Here is a 27,617-nt window from a genome sequence, read left to right on the forward strand (position 1 = left end):
CACAGTAACTTCAGTGAGTCCGCGGTTCGCGCAGGTGGAGCCTCATCACATCGATGATCTCACGTGAAAGCCTCTCAAACAGCAGCAGCGTCTCAGAACAGAAGTACGAAACCTACAGCACAGCGAGCGAGCGCAGCCGGTTTTGACATGATACGTAACTGACTTATGTGGTAGGATTTAGTTTGGTAAAGTTGGAAATATATTCACAGATTCGAACTTCCCGGATCAATAACTCATAAGTGAAACCTTGTTAAAACACAAACGATGGAACTTTCCTACCGTAGTGAGGAAGACAACGAGCTACAACCGTATTTTCATCAAAACGAGCGGCTGGACATTAACTCTGGTCTGTATGGTCAGCCGTCTGTGAGACGAGGGCGCAGGGACCGTCTACAAAGTGCAACACCGAAAAGAGATACTATAAAAAATATTCAATAACTTCACTTTTATTCAGAGTGTAGTGCCACCAAAATCACTCCACACATCAGTGGTCTCCTGCTGGTTATTCTACAATCTTTTGTTTGGAAAAAATGTGCTTTGCCATAATTTTAGGGAATTTCTATTGGGAGAAACATTCAATAACACTAATATTCAGTGAGGTGTCACAAAACTCACCTCACCCTAACCCTACTTAACAAAAACTACTTTCTAATGTAACTTTAACTTGATTTTGGTATTAAAAAATGTTTTAATACATAATCCATGTCTTAATTAGGATGTTATGGTATCAGTCTGAAAGGTAAATCAACAAATTTTACTCAGTGGCCTTTGTGCCCTGTCTTGTGGCCTTGGTGCCCCTGAAAAGAAAAGTGAAGGCCAAACGGACAAAATTCCCACCCTGACTGCATGCATTCCCACTAGTAAGCTACAGTTACTCTATGTAAGCTGAGTCCAAGTTGTCTCTAAGAGAGGTCTCTAGAGTGTGAAATGTTGTACATTGCCTCAGCCTGCAATAAAACGGTGGTCAATTCATGATACTTTCTCATCTCCTAATTTTTATACTTAATAATACAATGTCAATGTTGTGTAAGAAGAATCATTAATTAAATATATGAAAGTTACACAAGACAACAATATAGAAGAATTTATAGATTTGACGCTGTGATCGGTGATCGGCAATATCGGGATCGGCAGATACTGCTTTCGGCGATCGGTCCCAAAAAACCTGATCGGTGCATCTCTAGTAGAATGTAGGGATATACTGATTTTCAGCCCCATGATTAAAAAGCAATAATCAGCATTGTTCCCATTAATAAGTAGCAGAAAATGTAAATACTGAGGTCAGTTTTGTCACTAAGATTTGTATTCTTACTGCAAATATATAATATGTTGGTGAAAAATATTGGTCTCCTTAATTGCTAATAGTGTTGTGAAAGTACCCTAAAATTAATTATTGAGAAAAAGTAACAATATCATGTTAAAATATTTCTTTGGTAATAGTAAAAGAAGCTTAAGTTAAATAAATGTAGTGGAGTACGATATATATATATATATATATATATATATATATATAACGTTTTTTTTCCGAAAACGCACACGTATTGCATCGTTTTGGCCGACCGTCCATACGGATCCTGAAAACGCAGCGCCTGAAAATGCAATTTTTTGAAAACGGGTTTCAGGGTGGAGAAATCCGAAAACGCAGCCCTCCAGTTTTCATGTGGACGGCGAATCCGCATACTTTCCAAAACGTTGACGCCATCGCCCCACCCCGCGACGTCCCATAACAACAACAACAATGGCGGACTACATGCTTGTGTTCGTGCCGCAGAAGATATTGAGCCTTTCTTGCAACTTACATGCCTTGTAGTTCAGTGTGAGCCGCAGCAGCAGTTCGACCTCATTAATGGTCCACATGAACGATTCTGGTTTCCTTGCACTAGCCATTTTCATCTTCTTCTTGTTGTGTTCGGTTTCTCCGTCTACTGTCTGTTTGTTTACAGCGCGCAAGCTTAATGCGCATGCTCCGTGTCTACTTCTCCGTTTTCGGTGAATGTCAAGCGCCACCTAGAGGCCTGGAATGAGAACTACAGCGTTTTCAGTCGTTTTCAGTGGATACGTGTGGACGCAAATATTCTTAAAACGATGACGAGGAAGAAGGATAAGAAATAGATCGTTTTCGCCCGTGTGTACGGCCCCTTATCTGTGATTGAGGCCCCGTCCAGACGACAACGATGCAATACGCACACGTATTGCATCGTTTTGGCCGACCGTCCATACGGATCCTGAAAACGCAGCGCCTGAAAACTACATGATGAGTACTTTTACTTTTGGTACTTGATAATACTGTCACTTAGATCTGACTACTTCTTCCACCACCGATCATTTGTAAGTTATACGTTGTTGGATTTCTAACAAGAAAACTTGTGGTGAAGTGATAATCAACACGTTAGCGTAAAAAGAAGTTATTTTACAAATGTCAGTGAGGATAAAGTGAAAATAGTTTGGTTACTTCACAATTATAGACTTCAAAAAAGAGGATTGTTTTGCGGCCATAAAGAGAGACTCAATCTGTCCATTCATGCATCAGTCCTTTCCTATTCTTGTTCGTCTGCTCTGGCAAACGTCCTCGAAGTTTGCATCCCCTGCCAGCAGGACTTCATTCTTCATAAAGTACAGTGAGCATTAAAGGCTTTGCAAGACATTTGTTTGGACTACTATTGCACACATTGTGGTCCCTGCAGTGACTCAGCAGACAGTTGGTTCCTTTAGTTGGTTCCTGGCTTTACGTCAGTGAGAAAGCTCATTTGCATTTGTATTGTGTAAGAAGTAAAAAAAACAAAACACTGGGCAAAGTTTTCAGGCTCCTTAAAGTATTTTGTTCACTACTGATGTGCTGAATGAGCCTTTCAGACCCAAATGTGGACCCTTTGACGTAGGTGAACACAGGCTACAATAACAACTAATGAGTTAGTATTGGATTATTGAAGGTTCAGTATAAATCTGCAGTTTCTACAGCCCTCCTGTATCCTGGATACATTGATTTAAGTCTAATGGATCGCTAAAGAAATAGTTAATCTTCTTTATCTTTCCAGCCATGTAGTGTTGTGGTTTTGAGGATGTCAGTTTTTTGATCCACCATTTTTCCAACTTAATATATTTCTGTAACTATTGGGTGGATTATATCAAAGCACAGTGGACAAAAAACAAACAAGTTTGCGACTGCAGATTTTACAAATGGTGGCTGGAATAAAATGCTGCGATTACTTGACCAATCAGAAAGGTTTAGTGCTGCAACCTCTAAAGTGCGCTTTTTGGCAAATAACTCCCCGTCCAGAGGGAATAATGTCCCTGAAGTTAATTGAGACTCTGGGGGTTTCCACCACAGGGACCAGAGTTTTTTACAGTGGAAATGAGACTTTCAGGTTAAATAAATACGTATATAAATAAGTATAGAATAACAGAATGTGGGTCTTGTATAAATTGCTACGTCACCTACCTTTGGCACACACAGGTTGAATGTGTGATTAAAAATGTGCGTCACACACCCCGTTTGCGTGTGAGTGTTGAATCGGACTCCAGATAAAAGGCACTTTGCATCACCAGTTGGCGCACCCTCACACCACAGCCTGGAGATCAGATTCATCCAAGTGAAGGCGTGAAGAAATCTCGAAACATGGGTGTCATTCACTCTTTCTTACTACACATATATGCACAGAGCTAAGACACACATTTTCAACCTTGTCCATTACTGTGCTTCAGTGCCAATGATTCCATCAATAAGAGATACGCCAGATATTGCGTTCACAAAGCATCGGGCGCACCATTTTCTCTTGACTCTGACAACTTAAGTGTCATCGCTTTCCGTCTCTTCAGTGTGCCATTAGAATGTACATGAGTGAGTGCAGGAGTGAATCTCACAGGCGACATATTCAAACCATTTCCTGATCACAGAGGGAGATTTCTTTCTGTGACAGGAAAAATTGCGTACAGTGCTTGTTGCAGGCGGCCTCTCAACACCAGACTGCCATTATATACTCAATGTCAAGCTCACAGCACTCCTTCAGACCTGGGTGAAAAGTGTGTGAAAGTGCTGGTGGATCTTAATAAATGATGCCCACAGCTACATGGATGTCCACGATCAGTACAGCTGTTCAAGACGCCATCTTTGAATCCTTTTAGGATTATTTCAAAGGGAATTGTTGCAGTGGAGCATTGATGATAACCTCCATCTTTAGTGCAGGCACATGACGGTTCTCGGCTGCGTTGGGATCTGTCTCAAGTCAGATGTGAAACTCCTTGATCTTTAACTTTTGTGATTTATTGATGGTGTGAAATGTACAAACAGCCTCTGCTGCTGCTACAGTTTATATGGTAGTCTCTGTGTAGCTGATGAAATCTTCCTCTGACAGCAGTTTCGTACTCCAGAGTCAAAGGCTCTGAGTTTTAGTAACACCTTTTTTTGTTTGCTGCTGACATGAACACAGTGCATCCTAACAGACAGCACATTTTACTCCCCACTGATCACACCTCATCCTGAAAACTCAGAGACTTTTTACTCCTCTGTGGTTCTACCAGCTAATCTTCTCTTTATGTGTCCCTGAGCGACAATTAACAGCATCGAGCTGCAGAACTTCTTCGTCCAGGAGGCTTACGATGTAGACGTCATTTAATTATATTAAATCATTTCATGCAACCTCAGCGTACCTTATAAGTGTAGCTTGGGATGAGTTTATTTACTTTATACACAGGTCGGACATTTTTAAGCTTTAGATTTATTATGCCAATAATTTAGGCTTCCAACACGGAAGTATCCAGATAAGTGGCTTTAGACTTGTGTTTACTTGCTTTCTTGTTGTGAGTTAGATAAGAATGATGCATACCAGTCATTCCTGCGTGTTAAGGAGCTGGAACAAAGAAGCATTAGCCTAGCTTAGCATGAAGATTGGAATTAAGAGGAAATGGCTAGTCTATCTTACGCCAAAGTTAACAAAAACACCTACCAGCACCTTGAAACTTCACTGACCGGTTTAAATCTGTACAGAATATACATTTTTAAAAAGGCTCTGGCTACAGCTACATATTTAGCGCATACACTCACGGCCTGCTACTCCAATGAAAAGTGACAGGAATGTGAACATGTAATACAGGTATTGATAAAGTCAATTATCTTTTCAGTCATAATGGCCAATTTAAAATGCAACAACATGTCTTAAAAACAGTCTGAGTACATCATACAGTAAAATGTTTCCGACTAACAATATAATAAATGCTTGAACTCTTTATGTTCAAATTTAGTCTGTTGCTGAAAATGACTAAAACTAAAGCTAAAATTCATTATACTAACTTAATTAATGTTAAAACTGTTCCTAATTAACTAACTTTAAAACAGGTAAAGGGTATTCTCTTACCTGTTGTAAAGGTATAAGCACATCACATCAAAGCAGGAATGTTACTGAAATACATGTAAAGCCAAAGGCCAACAGCTTAATCTTTGCTTGAAGTGTGCATTCAACTACTTATTGTCAATTTGCATGGGATAGCTTAAAGTTGGTTGTTAAATTTGCACAGTAATCTTTAGCTTTTAAGTCTATTTAACATGGCTAATACAACTGAGGCAATCACCCTTTGGCACTTGCTGAACACTTAACCGCAGTAATATCAAAGGCTAATTAGTTATCTAAACCAGGTGGGTGGTAAGAGTTAAGTTTTTAGTCAATGCCAAGGCCACACACACACACACACACACACACACACACACGGTGCTACAAGCTGAATGCTTTGAGGTGTTTGGTCGTCAGCCATGGCCCTTTTCATTGTTGTTGTTTATGCCTGCTGGAGTGTTGGCAATCCTTTGGTGGGTTTTCTCTGCAGGGGCGTTGAGCTCTGAGCTACCAAACGAGGACAGCCGGAAACCCAAATCTCTCTCACACACACACACACACACACACACACACACACACAGGTGGAAGTGTCTCTTTTCAAAGTCCCTAAAAGGAAAAAAGGAGAGCGAAAAAGAAAGTGTGTGTGTGAGGGAGAGACGGGTCCAAAGCCAGACTTTTAGGCAAAGCCAGCTCTCTCTGTCAAAACCACACATGGACATACACAGACAAGCCTCAGCCGTGTGTATCTCCCCCTGACTCATTGGTTAAAACACAAATTTTAAGACATTTTAAGACATGTTTTTGTGAGCCCTCTGAGAAACTCACTTTTGTCTCTCTTTACTTCCTAGTTCATAATAGAAGACATGAAGCAGCAGCAAACCAACAAACACAGCAACCTGCACCGTGAGGACCAGCACATCACAGTGGAGGAGCTGTGGAAGGGCTGGAAGACCTCTGAAGGTAAACGAAGTCAGCGCTCTCTGGCCCCGGTGGGTGCTGGCACGAACACCATTTACTGCCCTATATCAAATCATTCAAGTCGTATAGAATAAGAGATGGAGGCTAAATAAAACACTGGTGATGCAACAGAGATAACTTCAAAAGAAAGTTGGCAAGTCCACTGGTTGCAAAAACAAGTTACATTGTATTTATGCTGATGAGCTCAGTAACTCACTAAACAAACCCCTAATCAGTTCATGGACTCAAACACTAGTTTAACTGAGCATGATGTGAATTGTGTTAATTATGTTCACTTTCAGAGTAAAATAGATGTTAAAGCAGTGTATTATTTAGGCCATGGCTACTTTGTGATTGACAAGTCGCTACCTCAATGTGTCCTCGCATTCTCAGTCACATCCACTTAGGATATCCTCCCTAGCTTCAGCCCTTTGGCCAGTATGGTCACAGTGATGTCACGGTGGGGTTAGGTGACAGTTAAGTATGAAATCCCCTCTAGAGAGCTGCTATTCACAATTCTCAGCGGTCATACAGGGGAAAATCCAACAAGAGCGAGGTGTTTCTTTACATCTGTCATCTGAATAAAGACACACTTCACTATATAAATACACCAAATCACATGACACATAATGAGTAACCAGCAGCTTTTCCTTCTGGGGAATCCTTGTGACTTTCTACTGTAATTCTCAGAAAGCTCGAGTGGGATTCTGGGAGCTGCTTTAAGGATGTACACCCAAGGACATATTTACAAAGAATGAAGTGTGGACTCTCATTTCCTCTGCAGGATTATGTAGAAGTAAACAGAACTAATTTAAGAAGTATTTTCAAGGAACCCATCATGATTCTGAGTAGTTTTAACTATAATTAATTCAGTTAGTAAGCATCTCAAGGGAAGATATTCTTCCCTCCTGCTCAGAATTTTACTTATTTGAATTTCAAACGGACAAAATTTGACCCAAAGTCCTTTTTTCTTGCTGTGATTGTCTTCAAACAAACAACCTCAATCTGTCATCCTCAGCTCATACATGCATGTGTTTGTTTATGACTCTGAAAATACGTGCAGAGCTAAGTGGTTAGGGAACAAGTTTTTAATGTGAGCTCGTGCTTCCTCAGCAGCTGAACTAAATACTCACTCTGTAGAAAATAAACATCCTACTGTAGAGTTTGGTTTAGGTTTTGCAGTGCGGGGCCACTGCCAGTTAGCAGCCATGACCACAGATGTTGTAAAAACCCTTGAATCTTTAACTTTTCATACTTGTTTTCTCACTTAATAATATGCATAATGTTTATTTAATCAGATTTATATCATTGTTAATGGCTCATACTCAAGTGCTGGATTTAGAATATTAACTGTAAATAAGTCTAGTTATTTATTATTTCCATTTTATTCTATTTACTCCAGCTCCACTGTTTAGAAGAAAATACAAAACTGACACAAATCTGACCTCAGACCCCCGTTTGATAAGACTTTTGCTCGCAAATGTTGTAATACAGAAGTTAAATGAAACCTATGAACCAAATAGTCTTTGTTTAAGTTGCTCGGGCTAAAGGCATCGGTTAAACGTTCAATCGCTCCATCTTCCCCTCTGTCTTCATCCAGTCCACAACTGGACCACGGAGGACACAGTTCAGTGGCTGAAGGAGTCGGTGGAGCTGCCGCAGTACGAGAAGAACTTTCGGGACTTCCGGGTCACAGGGAACACCTTACCTCGGTTAGTGTGACTCAGAGGAGCGGTGCCAGATGTTTTGTTTAGCTTCTGGTGAGCAGTGGAGTGTGTTTCAGAACAGTAACACTATGATGGTCTTTGTTAGAAACCCAAAGGCACCTTTAGATTTCATTACTCTGTTTAATGCTGCCCACTGCTGGTCATGAAAGGTAACACGGGGGGAAATCCTTCACTTCAGTGTCGAAAAGGTGTTTTTATTTTCAAGCCCATAAAAGCTTTTGTCAACTGATCTTAAGTGCAGCCACCATCATAATCTATAGATGCTTTCTGAATTCAGATGATGTGATGGTGAATCATTTGAAAACACACAAAATGTACCAAAAAACCTCTGACTGGCACAGTAAAGATGAAGAATTTAACAAAGTCAGCGGAATGCCAACATTACGGAAGAAACTCAGACGTCGGATACTTGTGGAATCTGAGTCGCTGCAAACTGCAAGTATGGCATGAGCAGACAGAGGGGAGGGGGGGGGGGGGAGGTTATTGAGGGGTTTCATGTTACGCCACGGGGCAGATGGGGTTGCTGACTCATAAAGTGATGTCAGAGCGAGGAGTTCAGTTTCCACAGGCTGCCATGTTGTCTGAGCCCTTTAAGATGGTGGTGGTATGTGGGAGGGAGGACAAACGAGGAGATGGAGGTGTCACAAAGGTCAGAGGGGGCACATGAGAATCATCTCGTGTTCGTGCCTCCCACCTGCAGCCATACTCCCATGCTTCTTACTTACTACATACTTCTTATACTTCTGACTGATAAGTGGCTTTTAGGACCAACACTGATATATTTAGGCCAAAGGCAGTCGAGATTCAGTCCATCATCTTGTTTCTGTAGAATTTGATGTCTGTTTTTGACCTCTGGAGCACCATAACACAGTAGCCAGGGGTGTGAACTGTAGACACACTTTTACGTTTGACTTTAAGGTACTTGGCCTTGGATATATATATTTTTTGTGTACAGAAAGAATACAGGAAAAGGAGTTTAAAAGTTCACTCAAAAATCATTGTTTTTCCTTTTCTTCAATCTATATTCCACATTCAGCAGCAGAGGACACTTTCTTTAGTCCTCCACTGCTTTTGAGATGTATGCAACATGTTTCAAATGTTTGCTGCGCCTTTTAAAATATCAAATGTGAAAGCTGTTTTGATAGAAAATCCTAACAATGTTGGTAAACTGATTGGTTAAAGTTAAGGCGGGATCAGTTCAGTGTGTGGAATTTAGTGGCATCTAGTGGTGTAATTACAGATTGCAAGCAGCAGAAAGTCTTTTACTTGACTGCATGCACATTTTCTTATATTTTAAAGGAGTCATCAACACAGACAAACACTGAACCATCTACACAAAGACAAATAAGGGACACTGAAATACTTCAAATCTGTCTGTGCAGAATACTGATTGTTTTTCTTTTTTTAATATTTCAGAATAGCTGCAAATGAACCGTCGTTTATGTCAATGCAGTTAAAGATATTAGACCAGCGGCATAAACAAAAACTAAACCTAAAGGCGCTAGACGCAGTGCTGTTCGGGCCTCCTCTCCGTAAGTATGCACTGAATGGTACTTGGATGTTTAACCAGTATTTGCAGTGTAAACTGTTTTTGCATAAGTCAGCCCATCTTCTCCCTCTGCAGGTCCACAACATAACTGGATGAAAGACTTCGTCCTGATGATCTCCATAGTGATTGGGGTTGGGGGCTGCTGGTTTGCATATGTACAGAACAAGTCCAGCAAGGTGCACATCTCCCAGATGATGAAGGATCTGGAGAGCCTGCAGCACGCTGAGCAAAGCCTCTTAGACCTGCAGAGCCGGTGAGACGAGGACAGACATCAGATTCCAATTAAAATGCGACACCATGCCAGACGTAATGTTTTACACTTGTCTTGTACTCCGTCGTCTCTCAGGCTGGAAAAGGCTCAGGAGGAGAACCGGACGGTGGCTGTGGAGAAGCAGAACCTGGAGCAGAAGATGAGGGGTGAGATCACCGGGGCCAAAACGGAGGCTCAAAGGCTCAGAGAGCTGCGAGAGGGCGCCGAATGTGAACTTAGCCGACTCAAATACGCCGAGGAGGAGCTAGTACAGGTAGGGCGATGCCAGTGGGGTGCAGTATATGTATCATAACTGTGTATGAATCCAAACGTATTCATTACCGCTCCTAAAACAAGTTAAACTTTCATCTCTTCCACAAAATACCTGCTATAATAGCCACAAGATTTTCTCATTTCCTTTCACATTAAAAATACAGCACCAATACATCAAGAGTTCCTCTTAGTAATGAGTTCTCGACTTCAAACTCTGGATTTAAAATTCAACGAGTATTCACCCTCACTTACTGTGTTTGATCAATGATCTCACAGGGCAAAAGGTTTTTAATATTTGACGGTGAATTTAACCTGATGTATCGCATTGATCTCGCGTAGGTGCGGAAGGCTCTGAAGCGAGCGGAGAAGGAGATGCAGGCGGAGCGGTCGGTGCCCGAAGCTCTTCAGAAGTGGCTCCAGCTCACACACGAGGTGGAGGTTCAGTACTACAACATCAAGAAGCAGAGCGCAGAGTTTCAGCTGTGCGTCGCCAAAGAAGAGGTAAGAAGAGCAGTGTCTTGCACAGCACACCCTGTAAGGTGTTGAGCTGGTTTACTTTTATGTTCAGCACTTTCAGATGTGGAAATTTACCAAGAGGCCTGGAACTGATTTCACTGGAGTTGAATGACATGATTTTTAAAAAATAAGTTTCAGCTACTATTTAAAAAGGTGCAATTTGGAAACTGTAAAATTCCTACTCCTAACAAATAAGGGGCAGCTATCATGAGAGTTACCCACGAACTGTAGCTGCTGTTAACTCACAGTATGACTGTCTGTTTAACAGTTGCATAGTAAATCTTTAACCAAACCCATGCATCCAACACAATTTCCAGGGTTCTCCCCAGAAATTTTTAGTATAGCGGCGCACCGTCGGGAGGGTGGGGGGGGTGCGGATGCGGACGCTCGTCACTGTCAGTCGGGGGGGGGGGGGACGCTCGATTCATCCTCGCCGTCAGCCGTGGGTTCGTCGCCGTCAACCGGGGGACGGACAGACGCTCGTCACCGTCAACCGCGGCAGCCCACAAACACCCGTTATAAAGCAGCTAACATTGTTGAGTATAGCGGCACTGACCTAGCCGTATAGCGGCGCAGCGCCGTTGTTCCACCGTCTGGGGAGAACCCTGATTTCTTTTAAATAACCAAAACACATTAGCAGGATTCATATAATCCTTTTCTCAAATGTGTTTTTCTTAATGATGTGTCCAAATTGTGTTTTAATTGCATTGCCCGTTTTTGTGACTTGCATCTGGCAGAGGTCTTAATTGCCTAAAACTCAATTAACTCTAGCTGCAAATTCACATCAAAACTTCCAAGTGGGGTTGGACTAAGATCACAGATTGTTTGTTCCATCAGTTTAGAGAGTCCTTCATGTCCTGCGGTCTAGCCTGTAGAACATCTCCATGTTGTTTGATATTGTTCCAGTCTAAATAATACTAAGAAATGTCCTCTCTTGTTTTTGAATCCCAGGCAGAGAAAATAAAAAAGAAAAGAAGTTCTGTGTTCGGAACTCTTCATGTTGCCCACAGCTCATCACTGGATGAGGTGGACCACAAGATACTAGAAGCAAAGTAAGGAAAAGAGCACACTCTCACACACTTTACAGCAGCTGGAGAGACAAATGTGACTATGGGAGAATTTGTTGTCTTAGATGTGTATTTTGTTAGCCATAGGTTTGATTTGCAGTATTGTGAACCAATCATGGTGCTTATTGGAGCTAAGCGTAGCAAGAAAGGTCATTGTTCCATATTGACCAGCAGATTAAGGGCTGATGGCATGTTGTTGATGTATTCTGGGTATACATCCATGATTGTGCTAGCATGCTGACTTCAGTAAATAACACAATACCTAACATGAGGAGTGCTAATTTGTAATATTCTATTGATAATTTTACTACATTTTTGGAAGTTTTATAGTACATTTCTTACATATCGCACCTTTAAATTTCAACACAACTGTTAAGTCCACCTTGTAAGAGGCATTATTGTGTTTCTGACAGTGAAACAGGAATCTCTTCCAAAAGAAATTGCTGCACATTTTCAATTCTTTTTACCGGTGACTTGTGATTTCTTCTAATCATATTCAGCTGCTGTTCACTCAGACAAGTCAATGTTTTCTTCTTTAAATACAAACCATTATTTAAAAAAAAAAAAAAAAAAACCTTCATACAGAATAACATCTATTCATACAACCTTAAAGTCTGAAAGACCTTTCGAATAAATAGAGTCGTCCTCCCAGGCACCTATTCAAATCAAGCTTTTCCAAACTTTTGAAGGGTATTTATTCACTATCTGCTGGAAGATTAAATGCTGAAAGGTTATGGTGCCATTTTACACCAACAATGAATTTTGTTTTGCTTGTTCAGGGATGAAACTCTTCAGAGCTCTCGCAGTGACACTGACTCTACAATGTCAAATTATTGGACAGATGTGACCACATAATGATGTTATTTCCTTGCTTTCCTTCTGAGCTGCCACTCAGATAAAGAAGCTCTGTGTTTAAAAGCCAGGAAACACATTAAAGAGAGAACAAGTTAAATATTTCACTTAACTTCAACAGGCAGAAGTCTTATATTATGTCTAAATGTCTGATTAATTTAAATCAGAAACAGAATCTAATGTTACCTGTGACTTTTTTTTCTTTTTAAGGAAAGCCCTGTCAGAGGTAACGGCGTGCCTGAGGGAGCGTCTGCACCGCTGGCAGCAGATCGAGAAGCTTTGCAACTTCCCTGTAGTCAACAATTCGGGGTTGCCGAGCCTGACAGCCAGCCTCTACTCAGACCACAGCTGGGTGGTGATGCCACGAGTCTCGGTGCCTCCCTACCCCATCGCAGGAGGAGTAGATGACCTGGACGAGGACACGCCTCCCATCATTCCACAGTTTACAAGTGAGTTAAAGTGATAGGATCCTGGTGACCTGAAATGAAAATAGAAATATTTTGATATAACTTCTGATATTGTGTCATTCTCCAGCAGCAACGCTGATGCGGCCCCCGCTGACTCGCAGCAGCAGCCTGTGTCGTTCCCGCCGGAGCCTGATGAGTTCCCCACAGTCCTCGCTGATGTCCCCGGACCCCGACCTGCTGTCCATGGCCAGCTCTTCCCTCTCCTATCGCCCCGAGGCAGACGACGAACATATCATGTTCAGCTCGGATAGGAGGGGGTATGTAGCGGTGGCCGGAACGCCGCGGAATGGTTTTACAGTTTGGACTCACAGGTGTTTTATTCAGACATTCACACTGATGCTTGGAGCTTGGGGGTTAAAAGGTGCCATCTATTACGTGAAGGATGCATGAATTTATCTCTACGTGACACAATCTAACCATGTCATATAATAACAACAGTTATTATATAGAAATAAATCCCTCACTTTGTCACCAGTTTGCTCTAATAAATTGTCAAAAAACACGTAACCCTGAGAAAACTCAAACAGTTGTCACATTCATATGAAATGTCAGTAACGGTAACTACAAATCAGCAAGAATATTGAAGTAAAAATTTGGATTTTTAGTTATACATTCTGATGAAGTAAGAAAACCTTTGGATCCGACTCCAGGAATAGTTATCATTTCAATTAAAAAAACAAAGAACACAGGTAATAGAGGTCTATATGACAAATTTCACAGAATCTGGTCACTTATGGCCAGATTAATGGTTTTGCTTTTGGTCCAATATTGACACTAAGCCCCAGCGGTCGTTAAAGTGTCCGAAAAAGTCTCAAATTCAATACCTCATACTTGTCTGTTTAGTTTAAACTTGGACTTAACTGTTGGCTAACTATAGATTAACCTTACTCACTCTAATAACCATAACTCCTACCTCTGCACAGAACCACATATATGTCAATATACATATATATTAATCATTAAATGAAACTGTATGATTGAAATGCTAATGTAAAAGAATTTAGATTCAGAATTTAAATTGTGACACAACCCGTATGTGAAACATTTATGAACACACCACTTTTTGAAGGTTCCCATTCTTTACTTTTTATAAAGTATGTGTTCAAAATACACATCACGACGGACATGTTGTCGTTAAAAAAAATTAGAGACATGTTCAAAACTCTGATCAAATAGCTTTAGAGTGTTCATGAGATGTGACCGTCTGCTCTGCTCTCCTCTCTCAGGGACCCGGTTCAGGAGTGCGGCTCTGACACAGACTCTCTGAACTCCTCCATGGGCCGCAAGTCACTGCACAACCCCTGCACGCCAGGTTCGGACACCCCATACCGAAAGATATCCCGAGAGGAGCTGCTGCTGTTCAGCCAGAGCGCGGAGCTTCAGGCCTCCACCCCTGCCACCTCAACCACCCACACCAGCAGCAGTAGCAGCAGCAGTCTCAGAGACTCCACGCCTCCCCCCATGCCTCCCACTCCAGCCACCACCCCCTCTGGCCCACCCTCCACCTCGCCCTCCCCCGCCTTGGAGCACCACTCGTTTGCACACAGAGGCTCGCCCGACCTCACCCGCATCATACCAGAGTCCCAAAGCATGACCTTCTCACAGGGGAGCGTCACCACCCAGACGGGCAAGGGCATGTACAACGGCATCCTGGAGAAGTCCTACAGCTTCGGCCAGCTGCCTGCCAGCATGCTGCCCAACGTGGGTCGCAACCCGTCTCTTACCTCCCTGGACTCGGAGGGCCGGAGCGTGGGAAGGGAATACAAGCTCCAGAGCACCTCCTCCCAGGACTCCAGCGACAATGGAGAGAAAATCAAGCGCTCCTCATCTAAAATCAAAAGCTTATTTAAGAAGAAAAAATAAAACTCGCAGAATGAGAAATCAAATCTAAAGTTTTAGCTGTAATACTAAAAAGATGGACATCACTGTAAGCTAAAACATTTCATTTTCTCTTGTGTACTTCTTTTTGTCGTCGAAGATGGAATGTAGCTCAGTCTGGGTGCTTTTAAACACCTCAGACCAGTAGCCTTATTTTCAATAATGCCTTTTTATTTAGGTCACTCATAGCCTCACGGGGGGGTGGGGGGGCCTGCCAAGGTCGAGGAAAAGTCAAAGAAAGGTCAAAGGTCATGAGAGTTGTCATCAAGACAGCCTGAGCTCATGACCTCTTCACTGTCTTCTATTTGTTTTGGTTTGAATCAAAAAGCCACCATGTGTAAAGGGTCTAAAAGGTGCAGTCCATAAATGTATTTTAAAGCACACGATGTGCAGAAAGATGTTTGCAGTCCCTACTGAAAATATATATATTAAAAAAGGGGCAATTCACCATAAAATACATATTCTGTAGTGATATATAATCATCTAGATTTTTTTGGTGTGTGTTTTGGAGATATCAGCCTTCCCTATAATATAATGAAGCAGGATGGTACTCTGCTTGTGGTGCTGAAGCCGACAAAAGTATACATTCGAAAAACTTTCTTCTTGGATTCGCCAAGAATCAATGCCCACTCTTCCCTGTAAATACATCCAGACTTTCTGTGCACTAATCAAGAGTCAATTGACACAAATTGTTTTCCCCCGCCGCGTGGAGGGATGAGAGATGGTGGTGCGTAAATAAGGATACAGTAGTAAAATGTACAAACTGGTGATTGTTACAGCCAATTTCCACTGGATACGTGTCCACTGCGTTCCGTTTCCGCCACGCCAGAGGAGCTGATAGGTTTCACTTTAGTCTATGTGTTAATTTCAGCCGAATTTAGCACCGAGCAGACAGAAAGTCAAGCACGGAAAACAGCAATATAACATCCGGTTACTTTTCAAAATAAATTGTGACACTAGCACACAATTCTCAAAAAAGAGACAAACACTTCGTGTTGTTGTTTGTATAACACAGACCTATAACTGCAGTCGCGAGTGATCATGTGATCATTGCGGGAACTCCTCGGCATCGTGACGCCAGCTGTCTACCGTACTGCACCGTGGCGGACTCAAAACGCAACCGGTGGGGATTGCCGGACGGCTGAGCAAAACCGGATCGGAGCCGTAACGCAGCGGACACGTATCCAGCGGAAATTTGGGGTTAATCGTCACTGGCCTCCACACTGCCTACTGCTTGCCTGTGTTCAGTTTGACTGCTGTTGTTTCCAGCAACCTGTGTAGACCCGCTTATTTTGGTGGAAAAGCGGCAATAGTATCTGCCTCAGATGAGCTGTAAAGTTAGCAAGCCTCTTCTCTGTGAGTAGATGCACTCTTCACCCTGCGTGGTGATACAGAAAGAAAATAGTTCCTTCATGAAACTGCACACAACACGGTCTGTGGATTAAGTGACCAGGTCATCGTTTGTAGAAAGAAATGTTGCCGTTGAGTTTTTGAATGTATTTTTCTGGTGACATTGAGCACAAGCGGACTGTTCTACAGCCAAACATCTCTACAGCCAATATCTTCAAAACTCTGAAACTCACACCAGAACGATCTTGATGAAAAAAAAGGCACTTCAGAGGAGAAATGTGTTTCTGATTTGGGGTTAACTGTCTCTTTAAATCACTTTTAGAAGTGGCGGCAGCACATAAAGCTTTCTTAAAACATAATTTTGACAAATCCTCTAAGTTTCTGAACTACTTCTCCTCGTTCGAATTATGGATTGCATCTTGTCTTTGAGTCCTTAACTCGTGTACTTGATTAACTTCCTTTTGGAAAAAAAAAAACAACAACAACAAAAAAATAAACCTGCTAAAAGTTTGTTGCACTACTGCTTTCCTGGTATTTTGGGAAAGAGCCGCTGCTTGCGGAGTACATATTGAATAAAGTTATAGAGATGAGTGCGATGCATGGGCAGCTGCAGTGGAGATGCAGCACATAATGCCAGAGCCAAAATTATATGATGCATCTTCAATGCTGCTACTTATGGATGTCTCGATATATAAATAAATAAATAAATATATATATATATATATACTTTGTTTTCACATTATTATGTTCTTAAAGATGTTTTTAAATAGATTTATATTGGTGGGGGTTCCTATGAACTGATCTTTACTGAAGAAGGTTTATTGAATATGCAGATTTACCCTGCACCAGTCATTTCCCCTGTTACCTTGCTGTCCCTCATTACTTGATGTCTTGTACCCATGCCAACATACCATTTACATTTTCTGTCTTAAATACCCTCTCAACCCTGTAAAATGTGGGGTTACTACCAGATTTTGGTCAAATTGTCTGTACAAATAATTCTTGTTGTGGTTGGCACACCAGGAAGTGACGATGCCTTTGCAGGCTTTTTAAAAGAAACACTAAGGATTATCTGTCCAATAAAATAGGAACTATTTGATCCAGATATGCCCCTCCTCCTATCAACCCCACCCACACTAAAGCTCGAAGCCGACCCATGCAATACGGTCCTGTTCCTCACCTCTGGGCCTGCACCGAGCGCACTGATGTCAAGAGCTCCTGCTTCACACTGTGATTTTCTGCCTTCCTCCCTTCATCCTGGACCTGGCTGTCACTGCTGCAATTTAAACCTGACGGATCATGTGACGACCGTGACAAGGGCGACGCGACGAAAATGTCAGGAGGGGACTCAATGCCGTGAACGAGATATGCGCGGGTGACAGGAAGACAAGATGACGTGAGGATCCAGTGGCCTCTGTTTTTACAGGAAATATTTGGAAGGTTGCGGCAATACAGCACACAATGAAGGAAATAGAAGACAGAACTGAAAGACGAGTAGAAAAAATGAATGTTTATGAGACATTAGGGGTTTTTTGAGAACATTTTGTGTGTGAATATTTGTATACTGTAGAAGAATTAATAAAAAAAAAATGGAGGCCTCGTATGTTTCAGAGTTATGTTTGCTTTCACTCTGTTTTGAATACATTTAGAAAAAGATTATTTTAAACAATATTATAAATCATTGTTTATTTTTAAACTGCAAAGCAAATGGCTAAATTTAAAGGACAACATGGATGTCATTTTACTCATGTTCAAAGGGGCACCAAGCTGTGATTTGTCATTGGGAGTAGTTATCAGCCTTACCTACAGTTTATTTTGCCTTCTCTATAAAGGAGCTCTTTAATAACCGCAAAAAAAATTAACCCTGTGCTACAAGTTAGAACGATCATTTGTGAGTCAAGAAGGGTCTAACAAATGATGCTATTAAATTGCATTATGGGAAATGTAGTATCCAGTGTTTTTGACCAAAATTTGGCTATGTTCGCCTCTGAAGCAACAATGTTATGTATTTTTATAAGGATTTTTCTTAAAGCTGGAACTGACTTTTATATTTTTTATACTTAATTGATTTTATATATATATATATATATATATATATATATATATATATATATATATATATATATATATATATATATATATATATATATATATATATAACACCAAACCAAATGATTATTATAAACACTTATTCAAACAAATATAAAATCAATTAATAGCAAATAATCTCTCAATTGTTAAGATATTGTAGTAATTGGTCACCTATACCGCAATCAATTTCAACACAATTTTGAAACAAAGAAATCTCAAGATATCCCAAAATTTGGGGAAATTTGCAGTACATAATTCACATTTCCTCCTGTGCTGTCGGAGGATCTCAGACTCTGATCCATCTGGCACTAAACAACAGCCCCGACCCTTTGTTTGAATCCACATCCTCCTCACAGCAGAGCGCAGAAGTGTGGGGAAAAGTATCATCCTGACACCCCATTTGTCTTGAGAGTGAGGAAACCGTGATACAGAGAAGAGAAGCATGCATGATTGCTTTATCAATATAAAGTGAATGTGATGAAACTTGTGTTGATGGTTCATCAATTCGGCACACTAGGAGAGGAGCGGGGAAGTCTGCTGGTGATGAATGTGTTGTTTGGGCACTACTGTACACAGCAACAAATCCCAGCCTTTCACACCGGCCTGCCTTATCTGCCCCCTTCTGAGGTGCAGTCATCGTGACAGCCACATGGTGTCAGCAGAGCATTAAAGGACCCAGCCATATGAGCCACTCCCTTACAGAGAAACATACGAGTGTCCGTGGGTGTTCGCTCAAGACGGACCGACCACAATCACACTTGTTTTTCTGTCAAGTTAAGTCTATTCAGAGCCTTCCTGAGCATGAAATATCATTCGAATAATCTTGAAGCTTAAATACCCAAATCATTTATATGCAATCCAGTAAATCGAGCATATTGTTAACAAATCCTCCAATACTAAAGGGTTTTAAATAAACTGCCATTGAAATTCTACAAATTGACACCAAGAGTGCCATTTAGTGTATATTTAGCATTTTTGTAACACCTTACCATGAGGCACAATGCCTGTGAAACAGGAACGAATCCTATTCAGAAGGGATAGTTAGTTAATGAAAATACAACAATGCCAACCTACATATAGTATAATAAGCTTTATAAAATGATAAATGCAATTATTCATGGCAATGAATGAATGAAGTGGCTAAGAGTCCTATTTGCTTAGACATAGTTAATGTGTTAATGTCTCTGATACTATCGCAAAGGTGGTGCATGAAGATGCGGCAGCCGGTAGCTCCTCAAAATGATGCTATATTTTTGTTTTTTTTAACCATCTGTTCCGTTTTGTTACTGAACACAAACTGCATGGACTCTGTGTCTATAACACTGATTCTTGTTGCTTACATTCACCCTGATGCAGATTCAAAAGATACACTATATGTTTGTGTATATTTCTATAAGAGTAACTGTATATATATACACTACCAGTCAAAAGTTTGGACACACCTTCTCATTCAATGGTTTTTCTTTATTTTCATGACTATTTACATTGTAGCTTCTCACTGAAGGCATCAAAACTATGAATGAACACATATGGAATTATGTAGTAAACAAAAAAGTGTGAAATAACTCTAATATGTTATTGAAATAATATCTAATAACTAATATGTTTCATATTTTAGATTCCGCATAGTAGCCACCCTTTGCTTTGCTGACAGCGCTGCAAACCCTTTGGCCTTCTCTCCATGAGCTTCATGATGTAGTCACCTGAAATGGTTTGCACTTCACAGGTGTGTCTTGTCAGGGTTCATTTGTGGAAGTTCATGGCTTCATAATGAGGTTGGGACCATCAGTTGTGTTGTGCAGAAGGCAGGTTGGTACACAGCTGACAGCCCTATTTGACAACTGTAAGAATTCATATCATGGCAAGAACCAATCAGCTAAGTAAAGAGAAATGACAGTCCATCATGACTTTAAGAACTGAAGGTCAGTCAGTTCGGAAAATTGCAAAAACATTGAATGTGTCCCCAAGTGCAGTCGCAAAAACCATCAAGCGCTACAATGAAACTGGCTCACATAAGGACCGCTCCAGGAAAGGAAGACCAAGAGTCACCTCTGCTGCTGAGGAGAAGTTCATCAGACTCACCAGCCTCAGAAATCGCAAGTTAACAGCACCTCAGATAAGAGCCCAGATGAATGCCACACAGAGTTCTAGTAGCAGACACATCTGTACATCAACTGTTCAGAGGAGACTGCGCGAATCAGGCCTTTATGGTCAAATAGCTGCTAAAAAAACACTGCTAAGGAAAAGCAACAAGCAGAAGAGATTTGTTTGGGCCAAGAAACACAAGGAATGGACATTAGACCAGTGGAAATCTGTGCTTTGGTCTGATGAGTCCAAATTTGAGATCTTTGGTTCCACCCGCCGTGTCTCTATATGCATGGTTCCCACCGTGAAGCATGGAGGAGGAGGAGTGATGGTGGGGGTGCTTTGCTGGTGACACTGTTGGGGATTTATTCAAAATTGAAGGCACACTGAACCAGCATGGCTACCACAGCATCCTGCAGCGACACACCACCCCATCTGCTTTGCGTTTAGTTGGACCATCATTTATTTCCCAACAGGACAATGACCTTGAACACACCTCCAGGCTGTGTAAGGAAGATTTGACCAAGAAGGAGAGTGATGGAGTGCTGCTCCACAGTCACCTGTTCAAACCCAATCAAGATGGTTTGGGATGAGGTGACCGCAGAGTGAAGGCAAAAGGGCCAACAAGTACTCAGAACCTCTGGGAACTCCTTCAAGACTGTTGGAAAACCATTTCAGGTGACCTCATGAAGCTCATCGAGTGTGTCCAAAGCAGTAATCCAAGTAAAGGCTGGCTATTTTGAAGAATCTAAAATATGAAACGTGTTTCGAGTTATTTCACACTTTTTTGTTTATAATTTCTTATAGGTTCACTCATAGTTTTGATGCCTTCAGTCAGACTCTACAATGTAAATAGTCATGAAAATAAAGAAAAATCATTAAATGAGAAGGTGTGTCCAAACTTTTGACTGGTAATATATTCTGTAATTTGAGTAGCATACAGGAGTTCGCAAACCGCCATTCTGTTATGCAATGCTTCATTGCATAAAGACAAATAAAAGGCCATGTACTAGGTATAGACCTGTCCCAAATGATAACTTTTTCTATTAGTCGACAATCTAACGACGATATTTTCAGATACCATTTATTTCACATGACTTTTTTTGCTATTTGTTGCTCCTCAGAGCTCGCGCTGCTATTGCTGCATGCTGCAGCCATTGTTGATTCTTGAATTCTTCTTCTTCCATTTTAACTATGGAGTCCACAACAATTGGCGACTAGCGTTCTGGTGCATTACTGCCACCACTGGACTGGAGTGGGACAAGAGTTAATCTAGTAGCCTAGTTGTTTGCATAGACCTAAAGGAAATGGACGAATAGACACTGTTGATTTTGTTCTGGTAAATTTGCTCAACATACCTTAAACATCGAATTTCTCTTCAGATTGTATGCTAGTATGCAGATTGTATGCTTCCTTTGTCCTATCAGTATGGCTATATCCCTACTGTGCGGCCAAAAGACGAGCTTCCCTACAACTGGACATGCTAAAAATTCTTCTTAGGGGACCCAAATATTACGTATGAAGTAGCTGAGCCCGATCTGCCTTGTACTGTTTATGTAGAAAATACATTCATGTCGACGAAATTATGTCATTGACGTGTCAAGGACCGCTTTCTGAGCTAATGACAGCTAACTACATTTAGTAGCGGTTGGACCAGCACAGCTTACAGCATCTGTCTCCTAGTAAACTCCATAAATCACCATGTTACTGTAACTGTCCACTGTCATCATTATCATCCAGAGTAGTCATTGAGAAGTTGCTGGTTATGAGAACATTTGTTAGCAGTTACTTTGGCAACAAGTAAAGCTACCTGTCCAGAGCTGCTCAAGGCAGAACAGACCGAGGGCAGCAGAGGGAAAAGCAGCAAATATTTTCTCCATAAAACATGACCCAGTTTCAACCAAACCAGTGCAAAGTTATGAAGTTGTACAAGTTATAAAGTTGTGTTTTTGACCAGTGATAAATAATATCACATCCAATGGCAGCAACATAAAATAAAGAAAGCATTTATTGGATGAAAAATGAATATACACCCCCAAGAGTACCATGAGTCAGCATCATTTATAATGATTTTCCAGGAAGTTGCAAAACTCAAATTTACCATTAAAAATACCTACAAAACCGCAACAGTGTTTACGTAATGCAGGTGAGATATAGAGCGAGACATGTGATAGAAGCCCTTAAACAGCAATTTTTACTTCATGAGAACTTGAAAATGCCAACAATCACATACTAATATATATATATATATATATATATATATATATATATATATATATATATATATATATAGTACCTATATAGTACCGCACTATAGTTTGCTGGTTAGTATAAGACCCCCCACCACATACATTTGACGATGATTCTATGATGCCGACATAGATAATTTTAACAGACCATAATCACTGACATTGCTGCTAATCTGCATTTTAATCAATTCATCAATTAATCACTATACTGGACCATAACCAATAGTGCTTTCGCTTCAAGTGGTGCATGACTCAGTATGAATTCCGTCCTTTCTTAAGAATGGATACTAAATCAAATTGCTGTGACAGCCACAACTATTCACTCTGCAACAAACACGCTAATGTGATCTGATTCTGGAGCAGTACATTTAAAAAAAACACATTCAGCTGCTCCTTTTGTCCCATATTCCCCTCCTCTTATCTGCTTCCTCTCTTTCCTCACTGGAGCACTGCAGGTTGGGGACACGTTGTGGATATTTATGGCCCCGAATCGCACCGCAGTGTTGTAACTGGCCCCACAATGACGCTAATGCTCAGAAAGAGGAGCGGCGTAGGAGCGGAGAGTGATGCAACGCTCTGGCAGAAGATGGCAGATCCTCCTCTTAATGAATGCCAGTAGAAGAGGTAATGAATAGACACAGGGGCATAAAGGCGCACATATACGTAAAGTGAGTGTGCATCAGTGAGGCTTTTACCCAACCTGCCACTGAGCTTCATCTCTCCCTCTTCAGTCTACCACTCTTTCCTCTCTGCCAAACTCTCTGCCTCTCTCCTTCCTTTATCCCCATCACCCAGCAGCCTCTCCCTCTCTCGTTTGGATCCCATTCCACTGCAATGTAATGGGTTTATTAGTGTGGTTAATGCACTGTGACCTACTGAGGCTTGCCGTCTACCTTTTTCATGTGCAAAAAAAAAGGAAAGGTGGAATGTTTTTAAAAAGGGAAGCAGTGCAGGAATGAGGTATAAAGGGCAGCACTTAATAAAGGAGGAAAGACCTTTTTAGAAACATAATTATACCAAAAGAATGACGCAAATAAAAAATAATAATAACTGAATTCATTAAGAGGAAAACAGCTGGAACACAGATGCAGATGTTCTCATTCACAACCATTACAATAAACTGCAGCAGAGAGCTGGATTCCCAAACGGCCCGGGCTAGTCCATGTTGACAGCTGCCATGTTTACCCAGACTGGGACGGACAAAGTCAGCTTTGGCACCAGACGTGCTCGGTGCAAATGAGTGTTTCTGCTCCAAAACTCTGCCAGATAGACTTGCAGCCAGTTTGTGGTACAGTATAATGAAGCCATTTCAGTCGGGAGCGTGCTGTTCCCGCGTCTGCGAGAGCCGAGCCAAAAAAGAGGTTTACAGAGTGCAGGCTTTACCCGAGAGAGAGTTTGGATTTGAACAATGAGAGGCATCAGAGCACATCTTTAAGGCTTGATTGAAGAGGTTTAACCAAGGCAATATGCTGTCACATGTTTTGTACAAAACTAGGATTGTAACTTAATGCTGCACCAGCAAATATCTTTAAAAAATCAAGTAAAACATCAAGACTTATATTAAAGTCACTAATTATGACTTGAACTGGCTGTTCCCCTCAGCATTTTAGCATCTTTCAGCTTATTGTTTTGGGTTCACGGCCAACATCTATCCTGTTTTTGTTAATTCTCACTGCTTTCGTTAGCACTGTTTTTGGCCGCGGCATGCAGCGGTTTTCAGAAAAAAGGTCAGATAAAACCACTGTAGACAACTTCGCCAGCAACAAATGACGGTTAATTTTATAGCGACTAGCTGGTGTAGCATTTAGCAGCCAAAGAGTCACTCATTCACTTAGGAGTTGATCACGCTAAAAGAAGGTTAAACAGTTATTGGACTGATCCACTGACCAAAAACACGACTGCAACTGAACTGCAACAGCACAAATGACAGATAAAGTGAACTACCAGCTGCTGGAGCATTTAGCAGCTAAAGAGCCACATATTTCCCTAGCGAGCTGGTGTAGACCAAAAACAAAGCTTAAAAAGTGGTCAGGTTGTCAGGTGACCAAAACAAAACAAACAAATGAATTGTAGTGTTTCTCTGTCTGCTGGATATGGTGGACTCAATAGGTAACTCTTTGCTAAAATGCTAGGCATTCATTTAATATGGTAATTATACTGTAGGCCTGTCAAAAAAAAATGCCCCTAACGTACATGCCCACTGCAATGCTGGCTTTGGTGATAGTACATCATGGTAACTCGAGGTTAAAACTTTGCTGACATTGGTTAAAAGGTGAATGATTTTTTGATGTCTTTGTTACGTAACGGCATTAACAGTAGATGACATTTCAGTATGTAGCTGGTCCCAACTTTAAAAAACCTACCAAATTTAGCCCAGTTTTAATGACCTATAAATCACCAGAATCCTGCTTATATGGGACAGGATTGTGACTAAATAATGCATAGAAGATCAAGCACCATTACTTCTTATACTTGGGAGATTAAAGCTGAAAGAAATATGTCTTTGAAAAGGTCACCGGGAAAAAGAGCAAGACAAATCAAAAGAGCGAGAGTATTTCAGTCTTACAGTGCCAGTTTTCACAAAAGTACCACAAAGATAGTTGTGGCTTTACTGTGTGCTACAAAAGTGATTAAATGAGATTCTTCATCGGGGCAGAGTGCGCGCGCACACGCACACGCACACCTTTCAATAAGTAGCACATTTTGTTCAAACACACAAATGGGAACTTGTGAAAAAAATATTCATCTTCGAATTCATTCTCATTTTTTAGCAAAGGTTCTAAAAATAATAATCACTACACTTAAGCACTGCACACATCTTTTTATTAAGCAATTATGAGTTTAATTTGTCTGCCCTGAAGCAGCTGAAATAGATCAAAGACCTCATTAATATAAATGAACAAATCATAAAAATGTTTGTCAGGACCGGAGTCGTCTGAAAACGTCTTTTGACTTGAATGATAGTGCGCTGATTTATTTGGTGTGATTAAACAGAGCTTAATCAGATTTGGATAGGTGATCACAGCAGCAATCAGAGCTTCAGTCCTCCACACCTGTCAGCTGACACAAACACACAGCATCACGCAGGATCACTATTTCCTCACTATTTACTGCCTGACTCACGGTTTAAACTCTGTAGTAGTCTAAATTAATGTAGTGTTCAAGTTCCTGAAGTGCCTGTAAGGACAAAGGTTGGACAGTTTTATCGAAAGCACATTTCTAGGATCATGAGTCTGTTCATATTTAATGTGAATTCAATTCCTGACCACTCGTGCTCTGCCTGTCGAGCTATACATGACTAGAAAATATAGTGGAGCATCTACTGGGGAGCCACTGGGGAATTCCAATGTTTAATTAATATAGAGTGGTGTATCCCCAATGTGTCTGGCAATGACATGAAATATTTGAAGATTGGGGCAAAAGCTATCACAGCAGCTGGATACAAATCTTTTGAGTCTTACCATTGTTGATTTTCATGTTTGATTTAAAATACTGGGCTGAGCAACATACCATCACAAATATAAAAAAGGGACAGTTCACCCCACATTCAAAAATGTAATTTTTTCCTCAAACTTGTAATGCTTTCAATTCATCTAGATTGTTTTGTGGGGTTTTGCAACGTTTTGGGGGCATCAGCTGTAGAGAAGTCTGCCATCTCTTGAATATAATGGAACTAGATGGAACTTGTGGTGCCAAAAGAAAAAGAAATCATGATCTGGCTACTCAAGGTAATTTACAAGCCATGTTCTGAGCAGTGTCATGAAGGAACTAATTTCTTTCTACCAAACTACATCACCCAGAAGGAGGTGGGCATCTACTCACTGATGAGAGAATAGCTATCACATCTCAGCCAGGGACGCGGCCACTGATGTTTATATCTTTTGCTGTCAAGAGCATGAGACTCTCAACCCCGAGTAGACTTCCTTCTTCCATCTTCCTTCTGAAATGCCAACACTGGCTCCTTTTTCCCACTACTACAGGTAAAAAGGACCTACATGTGCATGATGCCAACCAAACTTCATGTACTTATAATACTCAGGAAAGTTATGTGGTTTTCACTTCTATTTCACTTCTACTACACAGTGTATTGCTGAAAAATAATCCAGCATTATTTTGTCAGAAGATATCTTTTTATGTTACATCTTCTCATTCCTTGTGTTGCCCATCAGTAGCCTATGTGTCAGCCTTATGACAGACTTGTGAACTGCACATAGAAAGGCAGGGCAAATTTTGCATCTGTACACATTTAACATCTTTCAAAAAGCAGTGATGGATAGTTACTAAGTTCCCTGCAAACTACAGTGTGAGTCCCTCAATTCCTTAAAATATTCTCAGTAAATTCTTAACTTGTGGCATACAATTAAAGAAAAAAGAATTAAAGACTCCATAATTTACAACTCTGAAGGAGTAATGAAATCATTTTGAGTACTTTTACTTTTCCATGCAATACTTGCTGTTTTTGCTTTTACTTTAAGGTCTGGTATGTAGGATTTAGCGGCATTGAGCAGTGTGTTTGCAGATTACAACCAACTCAACACCCCTCATCTCAACCTCCTCTACTTTGGCTGATAAAAATATGAAAAACAGCAAAAAGCCTTCTCTAGAGCCAGTGTTTGGTCCGTCCATTCTGGGCTACTGTAGGAATATGTCCTCTGTGAAAGATGACCCGCTCTGCTTCTTTAAACATAAAAGGCTAATTTTAAGGTAGCAAAAACACAACGATTCTTAGCTTTATGTGATTATACACTAATGAAAACAGAATAACAAGTATTACATTTCTGCCAATAGATCCCCCCTAAATCCTACACATGGTACCTTTAAGTTATAATCTGAGTAGAAGGCATGCAAAGCAATAAAACAAGTTGGAATTACAAATATAAGCACACTGTAAAACCTTTGTGCTTTTGTATGTTGTTTAGGTGTGTAAGAAGACTTCTTTGCAGCATGAGGATGCTTCCTGCCTTGGAGCCATTTCCTCCTGT

The 27,617-nt window shown here is 40.9% G+C and overlaps 1 protein-coding gene and 1 long non-coding RNA gene across 6 annotated transcripts in view; one reads left to right on the forward strand and one right to left on the reverse strand.

Annotated features, from left to right (window-relative positions):
- stim2b (stromal interaction molecule 2b) overlaps nucleotides 1–17,813 on the forward strand; it is a 48,731-nt gene extending 30,918 nt beyond the window's left edge. Inside the window, exons 1-11 of one of the 5 annotated variants that reach the window (XM_030431380.1) lie at nucleotides 6,012–6,062; nucleotides 6,173–6,284; nucleotides 7,882–7,993; nucleotides 9,425–9,540; nucleotides 9,633–9,810; nucleotides 9,904–10,081; nucleotides 10,420–10,581; nucleotides 11,548–11,648; nucleotides 12,726–12,964; nucleotides 13,050–13,293; nucleotides 14,209–17,813. In XM_030431380.1, coding sequence (XP_030287240.1) covers nucleotides 6,036–6,062; nucleotides 6,173–6,284; nucleotides 7,882–7,993; nucleotides 9,425–9,540; nucleotides 9,633–9,810; nucleotides 9,904–10,081; nucleotides 10,420–10,581; nucleotides 11,548–11,648; nucleotides 12,726–12,964; nucleotides 13,050–13,293; nucleotides 14,209–14,845 — 2,106 coding nt within the window. In that variant the 5' untranslated portion in view covers nucleotides 6,012–6,035 and the 3' untranslated portion in view covers nucleotides 14,846–17,813. Of the gene's footprint in view, nucleotides 1–6,011; nucleotides 6,063–6,172; nucleotides 6,285–7,881; nucleotides 7,994–9,424; nucleotides 9,541–9,632; nucleotides 9,811–9,903; nucleotides 10,082–10,419; nucleotides 10,582–11,547; nucleotides 11,649–12,725; nucleotides 12,965–13,049; nucleotides 13,294–14,208 lie in introns of those variants that run through there. The other 4 variants (XM_030431379.1, XM_030431377.1, XM_030431376.1 and 1 more) reach the window with 4 other exon arrangements.
- The window catches only part of LOC115590143 (uncharacterized), a 54,711-nt gene continuing 39,960 nt past the window's right edge, over nucleotides 12,867–27,617 (reverse strand). Inside the window, exon 3 of the long non-coding RNA XR_003985699.1 lies at nucleotides 12,867–12,993. This is a non-coding gene — a long non-coding RNA (uncharacterized LOC115590143). The remainder of the gene's footprint in view (nucleotides 12,994–27,617) is intronic.

Source organism: Sparus aurata, chromosome 10 (assembly GCF_900880675.1).
Source record: "Sparus aurata chromosome 10, fSpaAur1.1, whole genome shotgun sequence".
In the NCBI taxonomy this organism is placed as follows: domain Eukaryota; kingdom Metazoa; phylum Chordata; class Actinopteri; order Spariformes; family Sparidae; genus Sparus; species Sparus aurata.